Genomic DNA, 21,384 nt, shown 5'->3' with positions numbered 1-21,384 from the left:
GTTCTCTAACCATTACAGTACACTGGTTCTCTCAGATCAGTGGTTACTATATAAAATATGCCAAGGCAGAAATCTATTGGTAGTAAAACAGTGCAATATTCAATATGCTTAATTCAAATAATATGTGTATTTTCACGCTATGCGGATTAGGAAATGTGGAACTGGAATATGGCAGCCCCATCATAATTATGACTGTTTGCCTTGTTACTGTCTAACCAGCATGAATAGAGATTTAATTTCACTTGCTGGTCCCTAGTTTTGGCTAGAAATCTGTGGGTAGACACTCATAAATAGAATAGAAAATAGAAAACAACAGCTTTGGCACAAATGGTTGCAACTTAGCAGGATAGCTAAAGAGGGCGTTAGCCTAAAAAATGGCTTAATAAAAATTAAATTAATGCTTTCTCAAGTTTTCAAATACAAAATACCAACTGACCTGCACTGCACATTTATCTACCCATCATATTTTAGATTCATCCATGTGGTCTGATATTCACACCACTTGTTTATTACAATCCAAGTTTTATGGAAAAGAAAAGGAGAAGAAGAGACAAGCAGAGACTCTGCGTCTCCACAATGCTATCAGCAATGACAAACTATTGAATCATTAGGGGAAACCCCAACCAGCACCCCTTTGCTTCAATACTGGCAATTATACATGCTGTAAAATGAACTAAAACTGAGCAATCCTACCTGCTCTGAAAGGCAGTAGCTGATCACAGGGACCCAAAAAGATGTGGGTAGGCATAGACAAGGGTCAGGCTAGTTTGCAATTGCCATGTGGTTGACATCAAGGGAACATATTGCTGTTGTAATATGTGTATCACACATTTCTACACACACACACATACACACTAAGGGTTTTGACACAGACATGGTGGGAAACGTGACAGTGAAGGAGCACAACAAAACAAAAGAGATCCTTTTTGTCCAGAATTTCAAAAGAAGTGGTAGGAAGGGGCCAATTCTGTCCTACCATTTGGAGATGTCAGCAACCAAGATCCCAACCAATCAGTGCACAGCTAATTTCCCCCACTAATAGCCAGAGCCAATTTTCATTCCCTGCCCTGAGTTGAATCTGAGAGAGAGAGAGAGAGAGAGAGAGAGAGAGAGAGAGAGAGAGAGAGGCTATGTTATACAGAACGTGGTGTGTTTCTACGGCAGTTCTGCTGCTCAAGGGATGTTTGTGTTGGGTGCACCCTATCATTTCCCAAAAGTTCCTAGGCGTCATCATTTTATGAGGGCTCTGTTACACGTCCCCAACTCCCCTCATAGAACGGAGTACCCTGAGGAGAAGGAATGACTGTCTAAGACTGTAGTGGTCTGGAAAGTGTTTTAGATCACTGTCTTAAATTAGTTGACTTTTAATTGTATTTTTATGTTTTAATTCTGCATGTGAGCTGGCTTGTAAGTGCTCTTTGCCCTGAAAGCCAGCCTAGAAATACTGGCAATGATAATATAATAATGCAATTCTGAGGATTCTCCCTAAAATATATAATATAACCACCGAGGTCCTTGCTTTCAGGCTGCATGATACTCCTGCACCATATCAACATCAACTGACTGGCTTGTAATATACTCCCAAATGCTGCATATTGCTGCATATTGGCATCTTTTATTCCTTTTTATTTGTTCCTTTTGAAGTCTCTTCTCTTCCAAACAAAAAAAAGGCTTTAAAAATATTTGGCAACCTGAGTAATGTACTTTTTTTATAAAGGTGTCAGATTGGGCTCTCCCCCAACCATAGCAGTGGTTGATTTAGCTGGCGATTATGTTTTAATGTTTGTTATATATTTAAGGAAGGTTTTTTTTCCCTCTCTTCTGAAATGTGTTAAAAATATGGACTTGGTGCTTCGTGCCATAATTCTGCTCTCCTTTTTTTAAAAAAAACACTAAGATATACTATTTGACACTTAACCATCTTTTTTTTCCCTCCCTTCTTTGGATTTTCAAGGGAGGAGGAGATGGATGGGATCAAGACAAAAAGGAAGAAGGCAATGTGGCAAGAGAATGTAACTCAATGTTTGCGCCTTCCTTTTCAGTTGGTTGTTTTACTTGAAGGATGTTTCTGAAACTGGGGAGAAGAGTGGGAAACATTGAAACATTGGTAATATACCAATAATTATCCCAGCCTGTGGTGTGCATGGACAGGGGTGTGCCAGAATGGTGGGATGAGTCACACACTCTCATGCATGGATTGTGAGGTGTGGGTGTTCTAGTCACACAACCCAACTAAGATAGTTAAAAAAAGGGAAGGGTTGCTCAGGCTTCTTGGAATAACACATGGAGGACAGAGGGAGTAAGAGGGGAGGTTTGCTATAAGCTGTGGCTATAAAAAAGCAGTCCTATGGCAAACAGCTTCCACAAAACCAGGGTTAACGAAACCTTTAGCTTTCCAGATGTTTTGGATTTCAACTCCCATAGTCCTGTACAACTTGCCATGCTAAAATATATGGGAGTCAAAAATTCCCCATTCTTGCACTAGGTCTACAATTTTAAAATCTTTTTCCAGATACCACTTTTTACATCTTCCTGCACTGTTCAGATACCACTTCACTTTTCAGATATCACTACCATCCATCCTCATGGTGATGCTTGAAGATTTTGGAAGTGACTGAGTACAACTCAGCTTACACTCAATAAGATGTGTGCCTTTTCATGAGGAAGAGGAGAGAGTGAGGACTTACACTGTCTTTTACTTGTTGTCACTTGTGCTCAGCCTGCTGGTGAGATTTTCTTCGCCAGCACGGGCTGCCATTAACGTAGTTGTCTTGCATGAGCAAACGAGGAAGGGGAAGGAGTAAGGTATTTAAGAAGAGTCCCCACCTTCTATTGGACTCTTCTTTGCTGGCAGTGAATGAAGAGAGAATTCCGCAGTTGCGTTTTTTTCCATGCTGCGTCACTCAACTGTTGTGCAGTTTCTTTGGAAAGGGGGGTTGCATTGGCACCCCATCCCCACAGTTTGATTAGTTTGCAACTGTCCCTCATTGGACAGCTTGCTCTGCTTCTCTTAATTAGAGAGAGAGAGAGAGAGAGAGAGAGAGCTCAGAAGAGCAAAGCAGCGTGAGGGAAGCAGTGCAGTCACTGGGCCAGGCTGGCAGGAGTCGGTCTCTGCCAGGCCCAGGCTGGGCAATCATTGTTATTTAATATTTTAATTTGGATTTAATAGACAGTTTGGTGTGCCCTCCCGACCAACAAGGGAGGGAAATTCAATTGTTATAGTTAAATTAATACTGATAATAAATTTGAATTAATTTACATTGATTATAGGGATGCTTGTCATTGAAGCTACCAATGTGAATCTGGCGTGCTCTGGTCCATGGGGTCATGGAGAGTTGGACATGACTTAATGGCTAAACAACAACAAAATAGGGATGCTTTTTAAATAAGTTGATTATTGGGGTTAGGAATTGTGGTAATTACCATATTTTTCTGTGCATAATACACCCCATGTATAAGATGCCCCCATTTTTCTAATCCAAAATTAAGAAAAATAAGTGGGGCTTAGCAAGTTTAGGGGGAAATGGATCAAAGCACTGCAGGATCCCTTTGATCCCTGCTTTCCCCTCCACTTGTTTTTGTTCTCTCCTCAGTTTACTTTTGTGTATAAGACAACTCTCAATTTTTAGTCTAAAGATTTTATACAATAGTCTTATACATGGAAAAATATGGTAAGTGGGTGGCTCAGAATTAATTAGCATTTAATCTTTGTGTGGTTTTAAGTTTAGGGGTACTTCTAATTATCGACGGGGAGTCAAGTGACCCTTTGATAGGGGTGTTAATTAATAAAAAATACATAAACTTTAAAAAATTAATTAATTAAATTAATTAATTTATAATCCCATCAATTGTGAGTAGTACTCAGTAAAAAAAGAAAAATTAAATACATAAACAAATTACAATAAGTTAATATTAATAGAGAGGTTATAGCTCAGTCTTCAGTGGGTTTGGGTGTTAACTTCAGATGGAGCAGGTTAAGTTTTTACACTGATATTTTGATTCAGTTTCTTGTTGCCCACAAGGGCTGGGCTTTTGTTAATTACAGCTAATTAGTGTAGTTCACAAAGCAGCCAAGGAAACAGTAAATCTTTAGAACTTGTGGTGTACAAGGTTTAGCGTAGTGAATCAGAGTTTTAATTAAGTGGCTGGGATGGCGACTAGGAAAGGACAGGGTAACAAAAAAGGGAAGCAACCAGCCAAAAAGCAAGCTGCTCCTCAGATATCATTCCCCCCAGTCCTCTTCTGATGAGGAGGCATGGTCAATATGGCAACAGCTCCAGGATAAGATTTTGGCCTTAGAGGCTGAAAGAGCAACGGGTGGCACAGCAAAGTGAATCACAGCCAAGATGGTCAGAAGGGAGGCCAAAAGTCATAGGAAAGCTAAACTCAAGAACTTAATGTCCCATTTTGTGGCTTTAGAGGATGACTGTTGGGCCTCTTGACCATCCAGGATGGGATCAGTGACCTCAGTGGCAGAGCGAAGAGGAGGGGCATAGACTTTGAATGCTTGAGGCTGAACGATCGACTGTGGGGTTCCGGGGTAGACAGGATGAAATGGAAGAGGCAGCTTTGGATGAGCAGTTTAGCAGGGGGGAGCAGGAGACGCCAACTGCAGTAGCACATGAGTCAGCACCAACAGCTGACATGTTTAAAACAGCAGAACAGCTGGCCATTGCTAGTGACACATGAAACACAGGGCTGAGGGGCCCCAACTGGCAGTGGGGAGCTGGGTCAACCCATTCCCTCACTTTGCTTTCCCAACAGCCATGGGGTTATCGTCAGGTGTAGGGGTTTGACCGTACCCATCAGTACCAGACATGGGTTATAACTTGGTCTCTTTTGGGGACCACGCAATGCCACTAGATGATCACCTCACTCCAGCAACTAAAGAAAATATCTCAATGGATAATTAATCTCCTTAATAGAGAAGTAGACAAGAAGGACATTGATAAGGAGGATGAGCGGGATAAGGAGAGATGTAGGAGACATAAGCCTGAGAGGAAATGGGCAAACTGGTTGCCGGGTTTTTTGATTTATGCTGGGGTGGTAGTAAAGGCGCAGCCATGGAGGGCCCAGTTCTTGTTCCAGTACTTGGATTTAATCTATAGGGTTTATGTAGACTTTGCAGGGCAAGCGCGGTTGATCTATGATGAATCATTTTGTATGCAGAGTGCTATTCATCCAAATTTGAGATGGGATGAACTACTGGCTGGTCTTTGGCTGCAAACTGTGATTCCTGCCGGGCCTAATCTAGGTGATAGATTCGACAGTGGGCATCTTATACACAAGCTAGGTACAGCATTCCAGGCCTTCAGAACATTAGTTGGTTTGGAACTGATTGTGCCTGCTCTGCTAGAACACCTGAACACCATTCATAATACATTTAAATAGGAAGAGATTGGCACCAGGATCCATTCAGAATAGGATATCAGCTCTAGCTTTTTAAGCTAGAATCCATGGTTATACAGACTATACTACAGACTTCTGGATCAAGAAAATGATTGAGGGTTGGGGTAAAGAGAGAGGTCGAGTTAAGGATGCAAGAGCCCCAGTTTCCCCAGCATTGTTGGAAAAAATTTGTCAGCAATGGCTGATTATTTGTAGGGATGCCTATGAGGTTACATTATTTAGGGCAGCATCATTATTGATATTCTTTGGTGCTTTGAGACTTAGCAAAGTTGAAGCTGGAGGAAAAAAAATGATATATCAAGAACAGCCTTACAACGGCTGGATGTTAAACTGAATGAGGATTCATATTCACTGATCCAAGGCAGATCAGCATAGTAAAGGAGCTGACCTTCATTTAGCGTTCCATATCCAGCGAAGGCATTAGGAGCATATTTGAATGTCAGGGGGCAAAGTCAGGGATATTTTTTCATACACAAAGATGGTTCACCTCTAACGAAATACCAGTTTTGGAATTTGACAGATTTGGCGTTAGGCAAAGTGGGGATCCATGGATTGAAGTTTGGTATGCATTCCTTTAGAATCGGGGCAGCTTCAACTGCAGTCGCTCTAGTTTATCATCCTGACCAACAGCCAACAATGAGGAGGGGGTCGGAAGTCTGGGGGTGGTCAAATTGGGCCAGCTGGGTTCTCGCTGTCTTTGCAACTGCAAGTACTTGGGACTCGGGACTCGGGACTCACCCATTATTTAGTAGGGGTCCATTGAGACCCCTCTGCAGAACCTGATTCCACAAATACCACAGGACCCTCAATTTATTGAAGGCTTTAATGAACATTTAATAAAGTGTGGCCCATGTTTGATCCATAATAATTGTCTTGCAAATTCATTCCAGGGTAAGGGGGTAATGCTTGGCCCACTGGCAAGATTTTCTTCACTGGCTCGGGCCGCCATTATCTCCTTCCCAGGATACTGTGAGATGTAATTGTCTAGCGTGAGTGACCGAGAAGGGAGAGAGAAGGAGTAAGGTGTTTAAGGAGAGTCCCCACCTTTTATCAGCCTCTTCTTCACCCGCCTGTCCTATACAGTATTCTAGTGTGAGTTCTTACTGGTCACTTTTTGGGGCCGGATAGGAATTTTTTACCTGCTTCCTGATTGGCCTTTGGATGCGGGGATTTTTCACCTATCCCACACTAGTCAAGGAGCGTTGGCATGTTGAGAGGTGGTTATATTGGTCACACAGGCAGGTAGTGCAGATAAAACAGGTTTCGGTGAGTCCCATCACAAACACAGGTAAGGTATAGCTCATCTGATCTCCCAGCACTGCAGATCGTGGTAGTACAATGCTTGGGGGGGGGAGATCTGCTGGGGCTGCTCCCAGACCAACAGCCAACTATGAGAGGGGGTCGGAAGTCTGGGGGTGGTCAAATTGGGCCGGCCAGGTCCTCGTCTTCACAACTGTGAGTACTTCGGGCTCGGAACTCACCCATTATTTGGTAGGGGTCTGTTGAAACCCCTCTGCAGAACCTGATTTCGCAACTGCTGCAGGACCCCAAATTAATTGAGGGCTTTAATGAATATTCACACACCCATCTGCTGTCCCTCCAAAGAGGAGACATATTGCCTTTCTCTAGAGCAGTGAGTCTCAACCTTGGGTAACCCAAATGTTCTGCAACTCTCAGAAACTTCAGCCAACAGAGCTAATGCTAAAGGCTTTTAGGAGTTGTAGTCCAAGAACCTCTGGGTTACCCAAGTTTGGGAACCACTGCTCTTGAGCCATGATCCCTAACACCTCAAATTAATAAGCTAGAACTAGACTTCTACTACATTGCCTATCCCGAAATATATTGCTCTAATAAACACAAGCTTTCTTATTTTCTTAGTAAGAAGTATGGAAACTATTCCTTTTCAAAAGGGGAATGTACGCTTAATCATTCTGAGTATTAAAAAGCTGAATCCACAAGTTAACTTTGGGTGCAGTCAGATGGGCATTTGTCCTGCAGTTTGGTCATTGTTGGCAACAAACTGGTTTGTTCCTTTTTCTGGCAATAACGTGACTCAAATGACATTTTGAACCAGCCTGTTCTTGATCTATGCTTATCAACACATTTTTGTGTTTCTATCGGGAGCTTCTGTGTTTCTGTGTTTTGTGTGTGTGTGTGTGTGTGTAGCATTTCTGTGTTTTGGTTCAGTTCCAGCATGTGTGACCACTGGAACTGAAGCAAAGAGGATGTCTGGCTGTCCCATTGCTGAAGCTGCTTAACAAACTTGAGAAATGGGAGGATGGCCAGTGCTGATTTTTAAAAAATTGATTCTGCTTATTTTTGAAGAATTTGTCAGAATCATTCAAGCACCTATTTGCGATCAAAAGAGATGGAGATTTCAAAATTGCAAATAGAAAAAAAGTGGGGGTGGGGGAAGCAAAACTGAGCCGCTTATTCTGAAAGGATTCTGGAGAAACATGAGGAGAGAGGACCAGCAGTGCACTATGATTAAGTCATTTAGGACACATGCTAACACCATTTTTTTCTGTTTAAATACTCTCTTGAGTTCACCTGAGCTACCTTGATGCCTTTATACAATGAATGGTTGTTTCTAGAAAACCAGGTAAAGAGAAGCATAGTCCAATTTAGCTGATTGGTATTAGCTGCTGCTGAGCAGAAAGCCCTTGGTGTTAATGCTGACCTCTGTAAATGGGAGTGGTTTCTTCCTTGAGATTATTGTGTGACATTGGAGCTGTCAGTTCTGGGGCATTAATTGACATCCTGTATCAGGTTAGGTTAATAATCTCCAGCTTGGTTCTGCTTGAGCAGATCTGCATGCCTGCAGACAGAGATCAGTGATGAAAATGTAGCCTCCAGGGGAGGATGATTAAATACCACACGGCCGGCCGACAGCTCAGTAGTTGCATCTCAGGATGTGCAGGCAAAGAAACCTGTAAGCCCTCTGAACTGCCTTTGGAAAGAAGCGCTCGCCCAAAGGCTGGGTTGTGTCAGCCCACCTGACCCCTTTCAAGAATGCCTGCGGCAATCAAAGCATCTCCTGATGATGGAATGACAGAGCCTGTAAATCAGGAAAGGATATTAACAGCACCATTCGCCTGCAAGAAAAACAATAAGGATGTACAGATGCCTGTTTGTTTCAGCAAGATGTCCCAGGAGCCTAGGAAGAATTTTCCCCACACCAAACAAGTTGGGAATTACCTGGTGGGCAAAATGATCAACAAAGGTTCCTTTGCCAAAGTGATGGAGGGCTTACACATCCCCACTGGGGAGAAGGTAAACTGAGAGCTCATAGAACAGAATGTGTCCCATGTGAGGCTACGCTCACTGAGAAAGTTCAAGGTCTTGTTTCTTCCAAGGAAGAACTGGTGTGTTATTTAGCTGAAGTAGCAATACTGTTGTGAATTAAGGTATAATAATAGTGAAACTGCCCCAAAAAATCATAAATAATGAGCCAGATCTTTGCAGCAGGAAAGTGGGGGTATTAATCTTCCTCAATCCAGAATGTTTTGTGTTCCACCACCATCCCATTTTTTATTAATCACTCTTTTCCCCTTTGGTAATGTTAATTATGATTGTTTGTTCTTAAAACCTTACTTTGCATCTTTGTTAATGTGTTAAAGGATTATCTGCTTTTCTCCCACTAAAAATTTCTGCGTTTAAGCTATCCAACGTAATACCTAACTTGGGAAGAGGGGTTGTAATTAGCTTGTGTCTGCATGTGCAGATGCTTCACTGTATTTTGTACAAGAAACATTTCTGCACTGGTGGTTTATTAGATCAACATTGTGTAGTTATGCAAATTTAACATGGGACCATATACTATATATTAAGAGAAATAAAAGATTTTATAATACCACTGGTTTTGTGAATTACACCTTAATGGATACATAGCATCAGATTTGATCCAGTGGAATAAAAATGCGTTACCAAGAATCAAAAGTTCATGAACAAAGGAGAATTTTCCCCTCTGACATTTCAACAACAAACCTGCGCTACTGAACAGCACTTGGCATTAACCTGTCTTAAGAGCTATATTTATGACATTTCTGTGATTTAGGTAGCCATAAAGGTTATCGACAAGAAAAAAGCCAAACAAGACTCCTATGTTTTGAAAAATATGAAGCGGGAGCCTCGGATACATCAGATGATTAAACATCCCAATATTGTTCAGCTCTATGAAACGCTGGAGACGGAAAACTCCTATTACATGGTGATGGAACTATGCCTAGGGGGAGATCTCATGGACAGAATCTGTGAGAAAAGGAGACTAGAGGAGAAGGAAGTGAAGAAATATACAAGGCAGATCATGTCTGCAGTAGAACATTTGCACCGTCACGGGATTGTCCACAGGTACAAACTATTTTCCCCCTTTGTAACTCAAGGGATATGGAAATCTTTGTTTGCTGCTTGTTTTTAATTAGAATTGGAGAAAAGAATCATTTATCTGTAGTACATTAAAGAACCATAAAGTTGTATTAATTTGAGGGGTAGAAGATGGAAGTATCTGCTGAACATTTTAATATCTTTTTAATATCATTTTAGTATCTTGATGGGGGGGCCCTCACTACTCTAGTCCATGCGCTTGTAATCTCGAGATTAGACCATTGTAACGCACTCTGTGTGGGGCTGCCTTTGAGGCTGTTGCGGAAACTTCAGATGGTCCAGAATGCAACAGCCAGGCTTCTTAGTGGGGTGAGAAAATATCAGCAGATCTCCCCCACCCTGGCTGCACTGCACTGGTTACCTATTCGTTTCCGCATTGACTTCAAAGTATTAATGATTACATATAAAGCCCTAAACGGTTTGGGACCTCAATATTTGGCACATCGCCTCCTCTCACCCAGATCTACCTGAATCACCCGACATAGCCAGCGGGGACGGCTGAGGGGCCTGATGCTGAGAGAGGCCCGGAAGGAGAAAACTAGAAACCGGGCCTTCTCGGCGGTCGCCCCTCGGCTGTGGAACACACTCCCCACTGAAATCCGGCTGGCAACCTCGCTGGGGGTTTTCAAAAGCCAATTAAAAACTTGGTTGTTTAAACAGGCGTACCCCCCAGTCAATTAAGTGATTTTCTTTTTCCTTTTCTCTTTTTTTCCCCTTTCTTTCTTTTGTATACCACCATCTTGGAAATCTGTTGTTTAGAACTAATTAGTATAAATGCATTTTATGTTTTTTAACTTGTTTTAACTGATGTAAGCCACCCCGAGTAGACGTTGTCTAGGGGGCAGAGTAAAAATTGAATAAATAAATAAAATAAATAAATATAAATATTAGTATATTTTGAAGGATTCCAGTGTATATCGTTTTAGAAAAAAAATAGTTGTGTGCACACATTGGAAACATCTATGTGACCTTTTTGCAATAGATGTGACAGAGTTAGTTCTACAATTAGGAAATGACGGAAGCAGATTGGTGCTGTTAAAACACAGCATGTTTAATTGGATTTGTTTCTTACTGCTAAGGGGAGAGAGGGAATAGTCAGGCTCTAAAGTTTCCCGCAGCTAGTCCAGTATACAAAACTCTTGTTGCAGTCAAATATGACAGCAAATAAGCTCAGTTTTATACGTGCAAAATTATGGAGGGGACAAACTTCAGCTATGTGGGTTATTAAATCGCCATGTCCTAGGAAAACAAATTAAAACATCCATCATTGTAGCAACTGGGTTATATATGGAGAAAAGTTTCCTCTCTCCACAGACAAGAGATCATTATAAATCTAGGTATCAGCCCATCTGGGGACCACATCCCTCCAAGCCTGGGCTCTGGAAGGATATGTCCAGTCAAACAGGTCCATCCTCCCAAAATATTTTCCTCTCTTTTTTTAACTGAAAAAGGTCTTTGTCTTTTTTTTTTTTTTAGACAACCCCATTGAGGTGGTGAGGGGGCACAACATGGCAAAATCCCCACACACATACCATCTGGGGCACAAGGAATTTTCTGAGCAAAAATATTAATTTAAACAATTGTGTAGTGAGAACTGGGATTCCTGAGAGGCACATATGGCTCACAGACCATACTTTGCCCTCTCTGCTTTAAATGAATGTTTGGCCATTAAATCTGATGGTGAATTGGCGGTCTGAAATATCACCAACTGCAGCCATTTAATTTTTCCTCAAGAGAAGGAAGAATGGTAATTATATTCCCTTAAAAGGAAGAAGGTAAAGAATGCACTCAGAAGTATTGTAGTGGTATTAGGAAATCTTCTTCTAGATGCGTAGCTCCATTTTGAGTGCTGTCTCTTAGCAACAGCTGAATATGACAGAACTACATGAAACACAGTATTGGGTACTTTTCAGACAGATGGCCATATTAGTCTATTTGAGCAGCCACCAAAACAGAACAAAAGTACTGTAGTATCTTTAAGACTAACATGTTTATTTCAATGTAAACTTTTATGGATTACAATCCCATTCTTCAGACACATGCTGAGCCACAAATGTACACTGTACATAAACCTATGGCCCAGATATCACGGGGAGTTCAGTTCCCCATTGTGCATGCCAGAAGAGCCAGCCTGTGTGGCCTTGGGCAAGCTGCACAGGGTGCCCTCAGAAGGAAAGGGTAAACCACTTCTGGGTATTCTCAACTGGGAAAACCCTAAAAAGTGTCACCATAAGTCAGAATTATCTTGATGGCACATGCTGGTTATCAATGGGCAATATAAGGAGTAGAATAGGCTTGATATAAAAGGCAATATAAGATCTTGGTAACCTATAGCCCACTCTTTTATACAGTCTGGTGAAGCGATCCTTTGTGTTTCCTTCCACAAATATGAGCCAAAACTTTATTAGTTATGCCTGTAAGAGTAACCCAAATGGAATCAATTTTGGAGGCAAATTCAGTTACAGAGACAGTGTAAGTAATGCAATGCAAATCACACATTTCTTTAGGGAATTCCAAGCTTGGACGTAACTAAATACAAGTATGTACCCACTGGTAAGTAATTACTTTTAGGTAACGACCAATATAACTAGTTATGATGAATACTCTCATGCACCACCCCTGCCATACAATGATGGTGGGCTGCATGCAATTCATTTTGGTGGGCCAATAGTTGTCTGAACTAGGAATTTATTGTTTAAAAACCCAAAGATCTCTTGGAGCCCCCTTACAATGTTCCTAGTACAGCCATTAAGTTCTTATATACTTCTCCCTTGGATTGCATGGGTATGAGCCACAAGTGGATGGATGGATGGATGGATGGATGGATGGATGGATGGATGGATGGATGGATGGATGGATGGATGGATGGATGGATGGATGGATGGATGGATGGATGGATGCTGTGCTGCTTTTTGTCTCCAGCAAGTGGCATGGGAAAGGTGAGTCTTGGACTTACTAAGTCCCCTATTGTTGATGGTGTGGCAGCCCCTGGTCCAGTGGTGGCAGGTCAGCCAGCCCCTCTCCTCAGAGGGTGGTGCCATGTGACAACTGGGAAAGGTGTTGAAGCATGCCAGGAGGGGGACGTCTGTCTCTGCATGAGTTTTAATTAACTGTTTTAGTTACGTTTTTGGAAGCACAAGAGTTATATATTGAACTGCATAGGGGTTCAGAGCCCCTGCCACCAGCAGGGAGAATATACTCTGAGAAGCCAACACGACTGTTTGCAGAGCAAAATAGTTATATTTCAAGATGAGATACTTATTTTCCTTCTTGGTTTGTTTAGAGATTTGAAGATTGAAAATTTTCTTCTGAATGAAAATTGCAGCATCAAAATTGTTGGTAGGTGTATATATTATTCATAAAATGCTCTTATTTCAAAATGTATAGCGCTTTTTATTTTTTAATAATTGTGTATGGTAGTGGTGCCGGGTAATCCAGGTGTTCTTAGACTGCAACTCCCAGAAACCTTCACCAGTACCTGTGCTGGCTAGGATTTCTGGGAGTCGCAGTCGAAGAACATCTGGATTACCCAAGGTTGAGCTGCATCCCATATAATGCAAGCAGACATCTGCTTCCACAACTGGAGTTTCTGTTTCCCTACTCCTCCCCTCTCCTTTGTTTCCAGAGAGTCCCTGGCATTCTGTGACACACTGGGGAACCCTCAGAAGGAAATATGATCCACTACAGCATCATAACTTGATGCAACTTGATGAACAAGTGGCTTTGTGGAACCTCACTAGGTAGATACCGCCCGCCTTAAGCTGGGCAGCCCCCAGCCAGTAAGGTGCTACCTCGCCACGGTCTGTTAACCTCACGGGGTGCGTGGGGTTTAGGGTGAAACCCGACAAGCAGATCGACAACCGTGCACCATGCAACAATCATAAGAAAACTTCTGCCCTAAAGCTGGGCACCTGGAATGTACGGACAATGACCCCTGGCTTTCCTGACTACGGCTTTCCTAACGACCTGCAAGAAATAGACGATGTGCGCAAGACAGCTGTCATTGACATGGAACTGAGTAGACTGCAGATGGACATTGTTGCCCTGCAAGAGACAAGACTGCCAGACTCGGGATCTGTCAAAGAAAAAAACTTCTCATTCTTCTGGCAGGGAAAACCATCGAATGAGACCAGGGAATATGGTGTTGGCTTTGCAGTCAGAAACACTCTCCTGAGATGCATTGTTCCACCCACTGTGGGGAGTGAAAGAATCCTGTCTCTGCAGCTCCACTCATCAGCAGGACCAGTAACCCTCATTAGTGCATATGCACCAACACTGTCATCCACTCCAGAAGTGAAAGACAAATTCTACGACGATCTGGCAGCTACTATCAAAAAAGTCCCTGAAAGAGAGTCACTGTTCATTCTTGGAGACTTTAATGCTAGAGTTGGTGCTGATCACAATTCTTGGCCCACTTGTCTAGGCCGTTTTGGCATTGGAAAGATGAACGAAAATGGCCAACGCTTACTGGAGTTTTGCTGTTACTATGGTCTCTGTGTCAGCAACACATTCTTTAATACGAAGCTGCAACACAGAGTTTCCTGGAGACATCCAAGATCCAAGCATTGGCATCAGCTCGATTTGATCCTCACTAGACGTTCTAGCCTTCCTAGTGTTACGATCACACGCAGCTACCAGAGTGCTGATTGCGATACTGATCACTCCCTGGTGTGTAGTAGAGTAAAACTGCGAACAAAGAAATTGTATCACATGAAAAAGGAAGGAAGACCACGTATTGACATCAACAAGACTCGCGATCAAAGAAAAGTGAAGGAATTTGCCCAAGCACTCGAGGAAACCCTTCCAGGTCCAGCAAATGTAAATGCACCTGAACGATGGGAACACTTCAAGAACACTGTCTACAACACTGCCTTGTCCACCTTCGGCAAGAAGACCAGAAAGATGGCTGACTGGTTCGAAGCCCATTCGGAGGAGTTAATGCCAGCCATTGAGGATAAGAGAAGAGCTCTAGCAGCATACAAAGCCTGTCCTAGCGAGTACAACCTGCAAGCTCTTCGAGCCGCTCGTAGCCAAGTCCAACAGGCTGCCAGGAGATGCTCCAATGACTACTGGCTTCAGCTTTCCTCTCAGATACAGATAGCAGCGGACACAGGTAACATCAAAGGAATGTATGATGGTATCAAGCAGGCCTTAGGTCCATTACAGAAGAAATCTGCTCCCTTGAAGTCTACTACAGGTGTGATCATCCAGGACCGAGCACAGCAGATGGAACGCTGGGTGCAGCACTACTCCGAGCTATATTCCAGAAAGAATGTAGTAACCGAAGAAGCATTAAATAACATTGAGTGCCTGCCTGTCTTGGAAGAGCTGGACAGCGAACCAACCCTAGCAGAAATAAATGCGGCCTTGGATTCCCTCACCTCTGGCAAGGCACCTGGAAGGGACAACATCCCTGTTGAAGTGCTGAAATGCGGTAAGGAGATCATCATCACCGAACTGTATGAAATCTTTTGTCTCTGCTGGAGGGAAGGTGGAGTACCACAGGACATGAAGGATGCAAACATTGTCACGTTGTACAAGAACAAAGGTGACAGGGGTGACTGCAATAACTACCGTGGTATCTCTCTTCTTAGCGTTGTAGGGAAGCTGCTTGCCCGTGTTGTGCTGAAGAGGCTCCAGGTGCTTGCAGACAGAGTCTATCCGGAATCACAGTGCGGATTTCGAGCAAATAGATCCACCACTGACATGGTATTCTCCCTCCGACAGTTGCAGGAGAAATGCAGGGAACAACAACAGCCACTCTTAGTGGCCTTCATAGACCTTACAAAAGCATTTGACTTGGTTAGCAGGGATGGCCTTTTCAAAATACTTCCCAAGATTGGATGTCCACCTCGTCTCCTTAACATCATCAGGTCCTTCCACGATGGAATGAAAGGCACTGTAGTTTTTGACGGCTCAACATCAGATCCCTTTGACATCCGAAGCGGAGTGAAACAGGGCTGTGTCCTCGCACCAACACTTTTTGGGATCTTTTTTGCTGTCATGCTGAAGCATGCCTTTGGAACTGCAACAGAAGGTGTCTATCTCCGGACTAGATCAGATGGAAAGCTCTTTAATCTCTCTAGATTGAGAGCAAAGACCAAAGTCCAGCTGAAATGCATGAGGGACTTCCTCTTTGCAGACGATGCAGCCATTGTTGCCCACTCTGCTGAAGACCTCCAACAACTCATGAACCGTTTCAGCAAGGCCTGCCAAGACTTTGGACTAACAATCAGCCTGAAGAAAACACAAGTCATGGGCCAGGGTGTGGACTCACCTCCCTCTATTACCATCTCCACACAAGAATTGGAGGTTGTTCATGACTTTGTGTACCTTGGCTCAACCATCTCTGACACCCTCTCTCTAGATGTCGAGCTGGATAAACGCATTGGGAAAGCAGCCACCATGTTCTCTAGACTCACAAAGAGAGTATGGCTCAATAAGAAACTGACAACACATACCAAGATCCAGGTCTATAGAGCCTGTGTCCTGAGCACACTCCTGTACTGCAGCGAGTCCTGGACCCTTTGTGCCCGGCAGGAGAGGAAGCTGAACACCTTCCATATGCGTTGCCTACGACGGATTTTTGGTATCACCTGGCAGGACAGAGTTCCAAATAGAGTAGTCCTAGAACGAGCTGGAATTTTCAGCATGCATACATTACTGAAACAGCGACGTCTACGCTGGCTTGGGCACGTTGTGAGAATGGCTGATGGTCGGATTCCAAAGGATCTCCTATATGGAGAATTAGTGCAGGGAAATCGCCCCAGAGGGAGACCACAGCTGCGATACAAGGATATCTGCAAGCGGGATCTGAAGGCCTTAGGAATAGACCTCAACAGATGGGAAACTCTGACATCTGATCGTTCAGCCTGGAGGCAGGCAGTGCATCACGGCCTCTCCCAATTTGAAGAGACCCTTGTCCAGCAGGCTGAGGCAAAGAGGAAGTCACAAAGGAAGCAAAACCAGGGAGCTGGACAGGGGACAGATTGGATTTGTCTCCAGTGTGGAAGGGATTGTCACTCTCGAATTGGCCTCCTCAGCCACACTAGACGCTGTTCCAAGTCCTCCATACAGAGCATGATACCATAGTCTTTCGAGACTGAAGGATGCCTACTATGGTAGTGGTGCCGGGTAATCCAGGTGTTCTTAGACTGCAACTCCCAGAAACCTTCACCAGTACCTGTGCTGGCTAGGATTTCTGGGAGTCGCAGTCGAAGAACATCTGGATTACCCAAGGTTGAGCTGCATCCCATATAATGCAAGCAGACATCTGCTTCCACAACTGGAGTTTCTGTTTCCCTACTCCTCCCCTCTCCTTTGTTTCCAGAGAGTCCCTGGCATTCTGTGACACACTGGGGAACCCTCAGAAGGAAATATGATCCACTACAGCATCATAACTTGATGCAACTTGATGAACAAGTGGCTTTGTGGAACCTAACTTTAATTGCTATGTATAATGCAGGCTGAGATAAAGGTATATCTTGCTATATGTTAGAAAAGTCAGGCAGAGTTTGAGGAGACCTTCCCCCTCCCAGCAACAATATGCCCCTGAAAGAATCCAAAGTAAACATATTATTTCCCTTGGATTTAGTGGAGAGGCACCTGGCAATTTTTTGGACTCTCTGCCAGATTCTGAGCTGGGTTTAAATCAAGTCTTGTGCAGTGTAATGGCATTATCATTGCATACCATTATAGGAAACCAAAGTCCTTGCTGTGGCATTTACAATATGAATGAGGTGCTCCACTCTCCATTTATTATAATACTGCCTTCTGTCACATACTTTTTCTGCATGTTTAATTGAAAAGATGAGGCTGAAACACCAGAAAATATGATTTTCAAAATGCTATTTGTCATAAAAGTTGGCCAGTGGTTGGGGAAATGAAACCAAAGGCTAAATGGGCATGTTCCGCTTGCTCTTTGCACCCTTTTCTTTTTCATACAGACTTTTAAAAATGATTTGATTTATATCCCCATACTTCTATCTTGTTTTTCACACTTTGAATGAGAAATGTGACAACTCCATTTTAAAGTGTCATCATCACTAACATGATCAGAGAAGGCTCACGATGAAATTACTAGGACAGTTCACACACGTCTATGCCATTGTGCAGTTCAGACAAGCATTATGCAGCAGGAAGGATTGGTATAATGGTTTCCATTTCTTCTTTTGCCTCATAGTTTTAAGATTAATCATTTGTTTCCTGAGGTCAACATAGAGTTTTTGATCTTTAGTGAGAAACTTCTGTTTTAAAGTAGATTTAACAAAAACAATACAGAGAACAACAACACACCAGAAACAGAAAGAGCACTGGGATTTTGTGCAAATGACAAAAATAAAAGTTTGTGGTGCCCTAAAGACTAACAAATTTATTTCACTGTAAGCTTTCATGGATTGTAACCCAATTCCTCAAACACCTGAGGAATAATAATACTCAGGTCAGAGGTTTCTATATACAGAAAACATGGCAGAAGGGAATGGAGCAAGAGCACCGGGAAAAAGGGTGACAGTTACATTGTAATAGTCTTGCAAAATGATAATGGCACCAGTAACAATCCATCAAACTGCTGGTTACATAGACATCCTGTTGTCAGCACTTAGATCATTGTGTTGAGGTAAAACTAAGTTTGGAAAGATGTGGATTATTAATATATATAGTGTGTAAGAATTCTTGAGAATGTTGCCGAATTCATAAAACTTGTAACTTTCTCTGGGTTCAAACCATGTGGAATAAAGTTATGGGCCCAAAACTTTACACAAAAAAGAGCATTTACTTTTCATAAAAGAGTTCCAACATTTAGTTCCTTCCATCTTTGGCTAGGATTCAGAGGAAACACCTCTGCCTGAAACCTGAGAGTTGTAAGTCAGTATGGCCGGTACTGAGCTTAATACAGGGATCAATTGTGTGTCTCTGTTTGATGCAGCTTCCTATATAAAAACCAACCCAGAGATTTTTAACACTGAGAATCTTCATGCACAAACATTTCATACATGAATGTTCCTCGTCTGATAAATGCAGGCTGGATGGCACATTTGAATAGGACAGGGGAGAAGAAGTTTGAAAGTTCCACTCAAACACAAAGCTTGAATGAGAATGAGTTCTGTTGCTTCTGAGGACCAGGTCATATATTAGGGCAAATGTACATTTCTTCATATCCATACAGGCATACATATTATTCAAAGTTACATATCTTAAAGATCAGAGATGCCAATGAAGCTGTGTGATTGATCAGCTGAAAAACAAAAAAGGTTAATTTGCTATGTGTGGATCAAGGAAAATTCATATAAGAAGAAGCAGTCTTTTCCTCTTAAGGGAGCTCTGCTTCTAGTGACATGCTAAGGACTTCATCTTGTTTGGCCTTCAGACTAACCTGTCTGATAGGTTTGTTGCAACAATAAAATAATGGGCATGGAACTATATGTGCTGCATGGTTCCGCCTTGACTCCTAGCCACCTTGGATTCTTTTGGGAAGAAAGATGGGGTAGAAATATTTTGAATAAATTTAATTTAATTTAATTAATGGTTCTCCATGGTGGAAAGGAGGAATTTATATGAAATTAAAAGGTAAAGTTTCCCCTTGACATTTAGTCCAGTTGTGTCAGACTCTAGGGGGAGGTGCACATCCCCATCTCCAAGCCATAGAGCCAGAGTTTGTCCAAAGACAGTTTCCGTGGTCCTGTGGCCAGCACGACTAAACACGGAATGCTGTTACCTTTCCACCATGGTGGTACCTATTTATCTACTCCCATTTACATGCTTTTGAACTGCTAGGTTGGCAGGAGCTGGGACAAGTGATGGGAGCTCACTTCGTCACATGGATTTGAACCGCTGGTCTTTTGATCTTGCAGGCTTTTGTTCTCAACCAGAACCTTTGCGGTTTACCAACAGTGCCACCACATCCCTGCTATGAAATAGCTATGAAATAGCTGAATAAAATATGCTGTTACAAAATCATATAACACCAACATTAAATATTTACCACAGTAACACCTGAAGTGCATTATTCTACCTCATCTCCACCCGAAGTTGTTTCCCAGAGTTAGGGCTCGACTACATGTCGAAATACTCTTGTTTTTGCATCAGGTTTACCACAATTGGGATCAATTAAAAAAATATCCAAGCACATGATGTAAGTGTGCATTGTTTTGGCCAGAAAAATGTGTATTTTTGATAAACACCCATGAGTGGGTGGTGTTTCTTAAAAAAATTATTTTGGTATGTGTGATCACTTGTGTCAGAGTAAACTGTGTCTGTGTGGTTTGTCAAGTATTGTATGTCAGGGTCACAAGTTTCAGACTGCAGCATACGAGAACTCTTATAATTGTTTTTTTATCTGTAACATCAATCTAGTGTTACACCATTTTGAAATACATTTTAAAAATAAAAGTAAATATTAAAAATAGTTACAATATTTAAAAAGAAACAATTTAAACCAGTGGTAAACAATTCTCTAAACAAAGACGAAACACAATATGGCAGAAGAATATGACTTTAGGACATGATGAGGGATATGGAAAAATTGGGAACTTGAGAGCTGAGGTGCCAATCTGCTTATAAATGCAACAATTTTAAAGCCTGTGTAGTCCCCTGGACGGATATACCACATACCTTACAACAATATTAGAATTGTTCCAAGAATATGCATACATTGACACAAAAACCACATGACTTTAAATTGACTTCAGAAGCCTAGATGCAGCTTTCAATTAATTTCAGCAGTGTAGCTGCACCCTAAGTTTCCATTATAATGACCTGGTTTTTATAGCTACCTAGAGTCAGGTTCCCTTTGTTAGAACTGAGGAGAAAGCACATGTCTGCTCCCTTGCCCAGTTGCCAATAGACTCCATGTGTGCAGAGACCCATGTTATCTTATTTTCCTACTTCAAAGAAAGAGAGGGAGAAGAAAAAGAAGGAAGGGAAAGGGAGGAGATGGGAGGGGGAAAGTACAGAAAGAAAAAAAATGCAATATTCTCAACTGTATACTGATCTTTTAAAAACTCTTGTATAAAGTGCTGTTATAATTGGTGGTGGAGGGAAAGATGCCTTCTTTCTCGTCAGTAACAGAATCCTCAGTACTAGTAAGCATCTGAATTAGGCCAAAGTATTGAACAATCAGAAACCAAGCCACCAACATGTATATTTGACCAAATCATTACTATTCAAAGTTATGCACCACACATTCAAATTAATAATATAGACTGAAAACGTATGCTGATAAGAGAGATTTTAAAAATGGTAGGTGTAGCATTGGAACAGTTTGCTTCAGTGTTCTTTGTAGAACATTATTTGCTTCAATTAATGCAGTTCTAGAATCTTCATGTGGTACCACATGAGAAAAAGTGCATGTCTGTCTCTATGGGTGTGTAAATTATCTAAATCTTTGCATGTTTATTCTTTCAGATTTTGGATTGAGCAACATCATGAAGTTTGAGGGGCTTTCTCAAGAACTGTTAAACACACAGTGTGGGAGTCCTGCATACGCAGCCCCAGAACTCTTGGCTCATAAAAAATATGGACCAAAAGTGGATGTCTGGTCCATGTACGTAATAGTAGATGATGAATATTTTTGCCATTCGCACAGTACTTTCT

At 42.2% G+C, this 21,384-nt stretch overlaps 1 protein-coding gene across 1 annotated transcript in view; it reads left to right on the top strand.

Moving 5' to 3' along the window:
• Nucleotides 1-7,869: 7,869 nt before the first annotated feature.
• LOC110079002 (uncharacterized) overlaps nt 7,870-21,384 on the top strand; it is a 41,515-nt gene continuing 28,000 nt past the window's right edge. Inside the window, exons 1-4 of the mRNA XM_020794130.3 lie at nt 7,870-8,682; nt 9,467-9,759; nt 13,076-13,131; nt 21,196-21,334. Of these exons, the coding sequence (XP_020649789.3) occupies nt 8,422-8,682; nt 9,467-9,759; nt 13,076-13,131; nt 21,196-21,334 (749 nt within the window). The 5' untranslated portion in view covers nt 7,870-8,421. The remainder of the gene's footprint in view (nt 8,683-9,466; nt 9,760-13,075; nt 13,132-21,195; nt 21,335-21,384) is intronic.

The sequence above is a fragment of the Pogona vitticeps genome, chromosome 1, assembly GCF_051106095.1.
Source record: "Pogona vitticeps strain Pit_001003342236 chromosome 1, PviZW2.1, whole genome shotgun sequence".
Lineage (NCBI taxonomy): Eukaryota > Metazoa > Chordata > Lepidosauria > Squamata > Agamidae > Pogona > Pogona vitticeps.
Note: the sequence above shows the minus strand (reverse complement) of the source record. Positions and strands in the feature narration are given on the sequence as shown.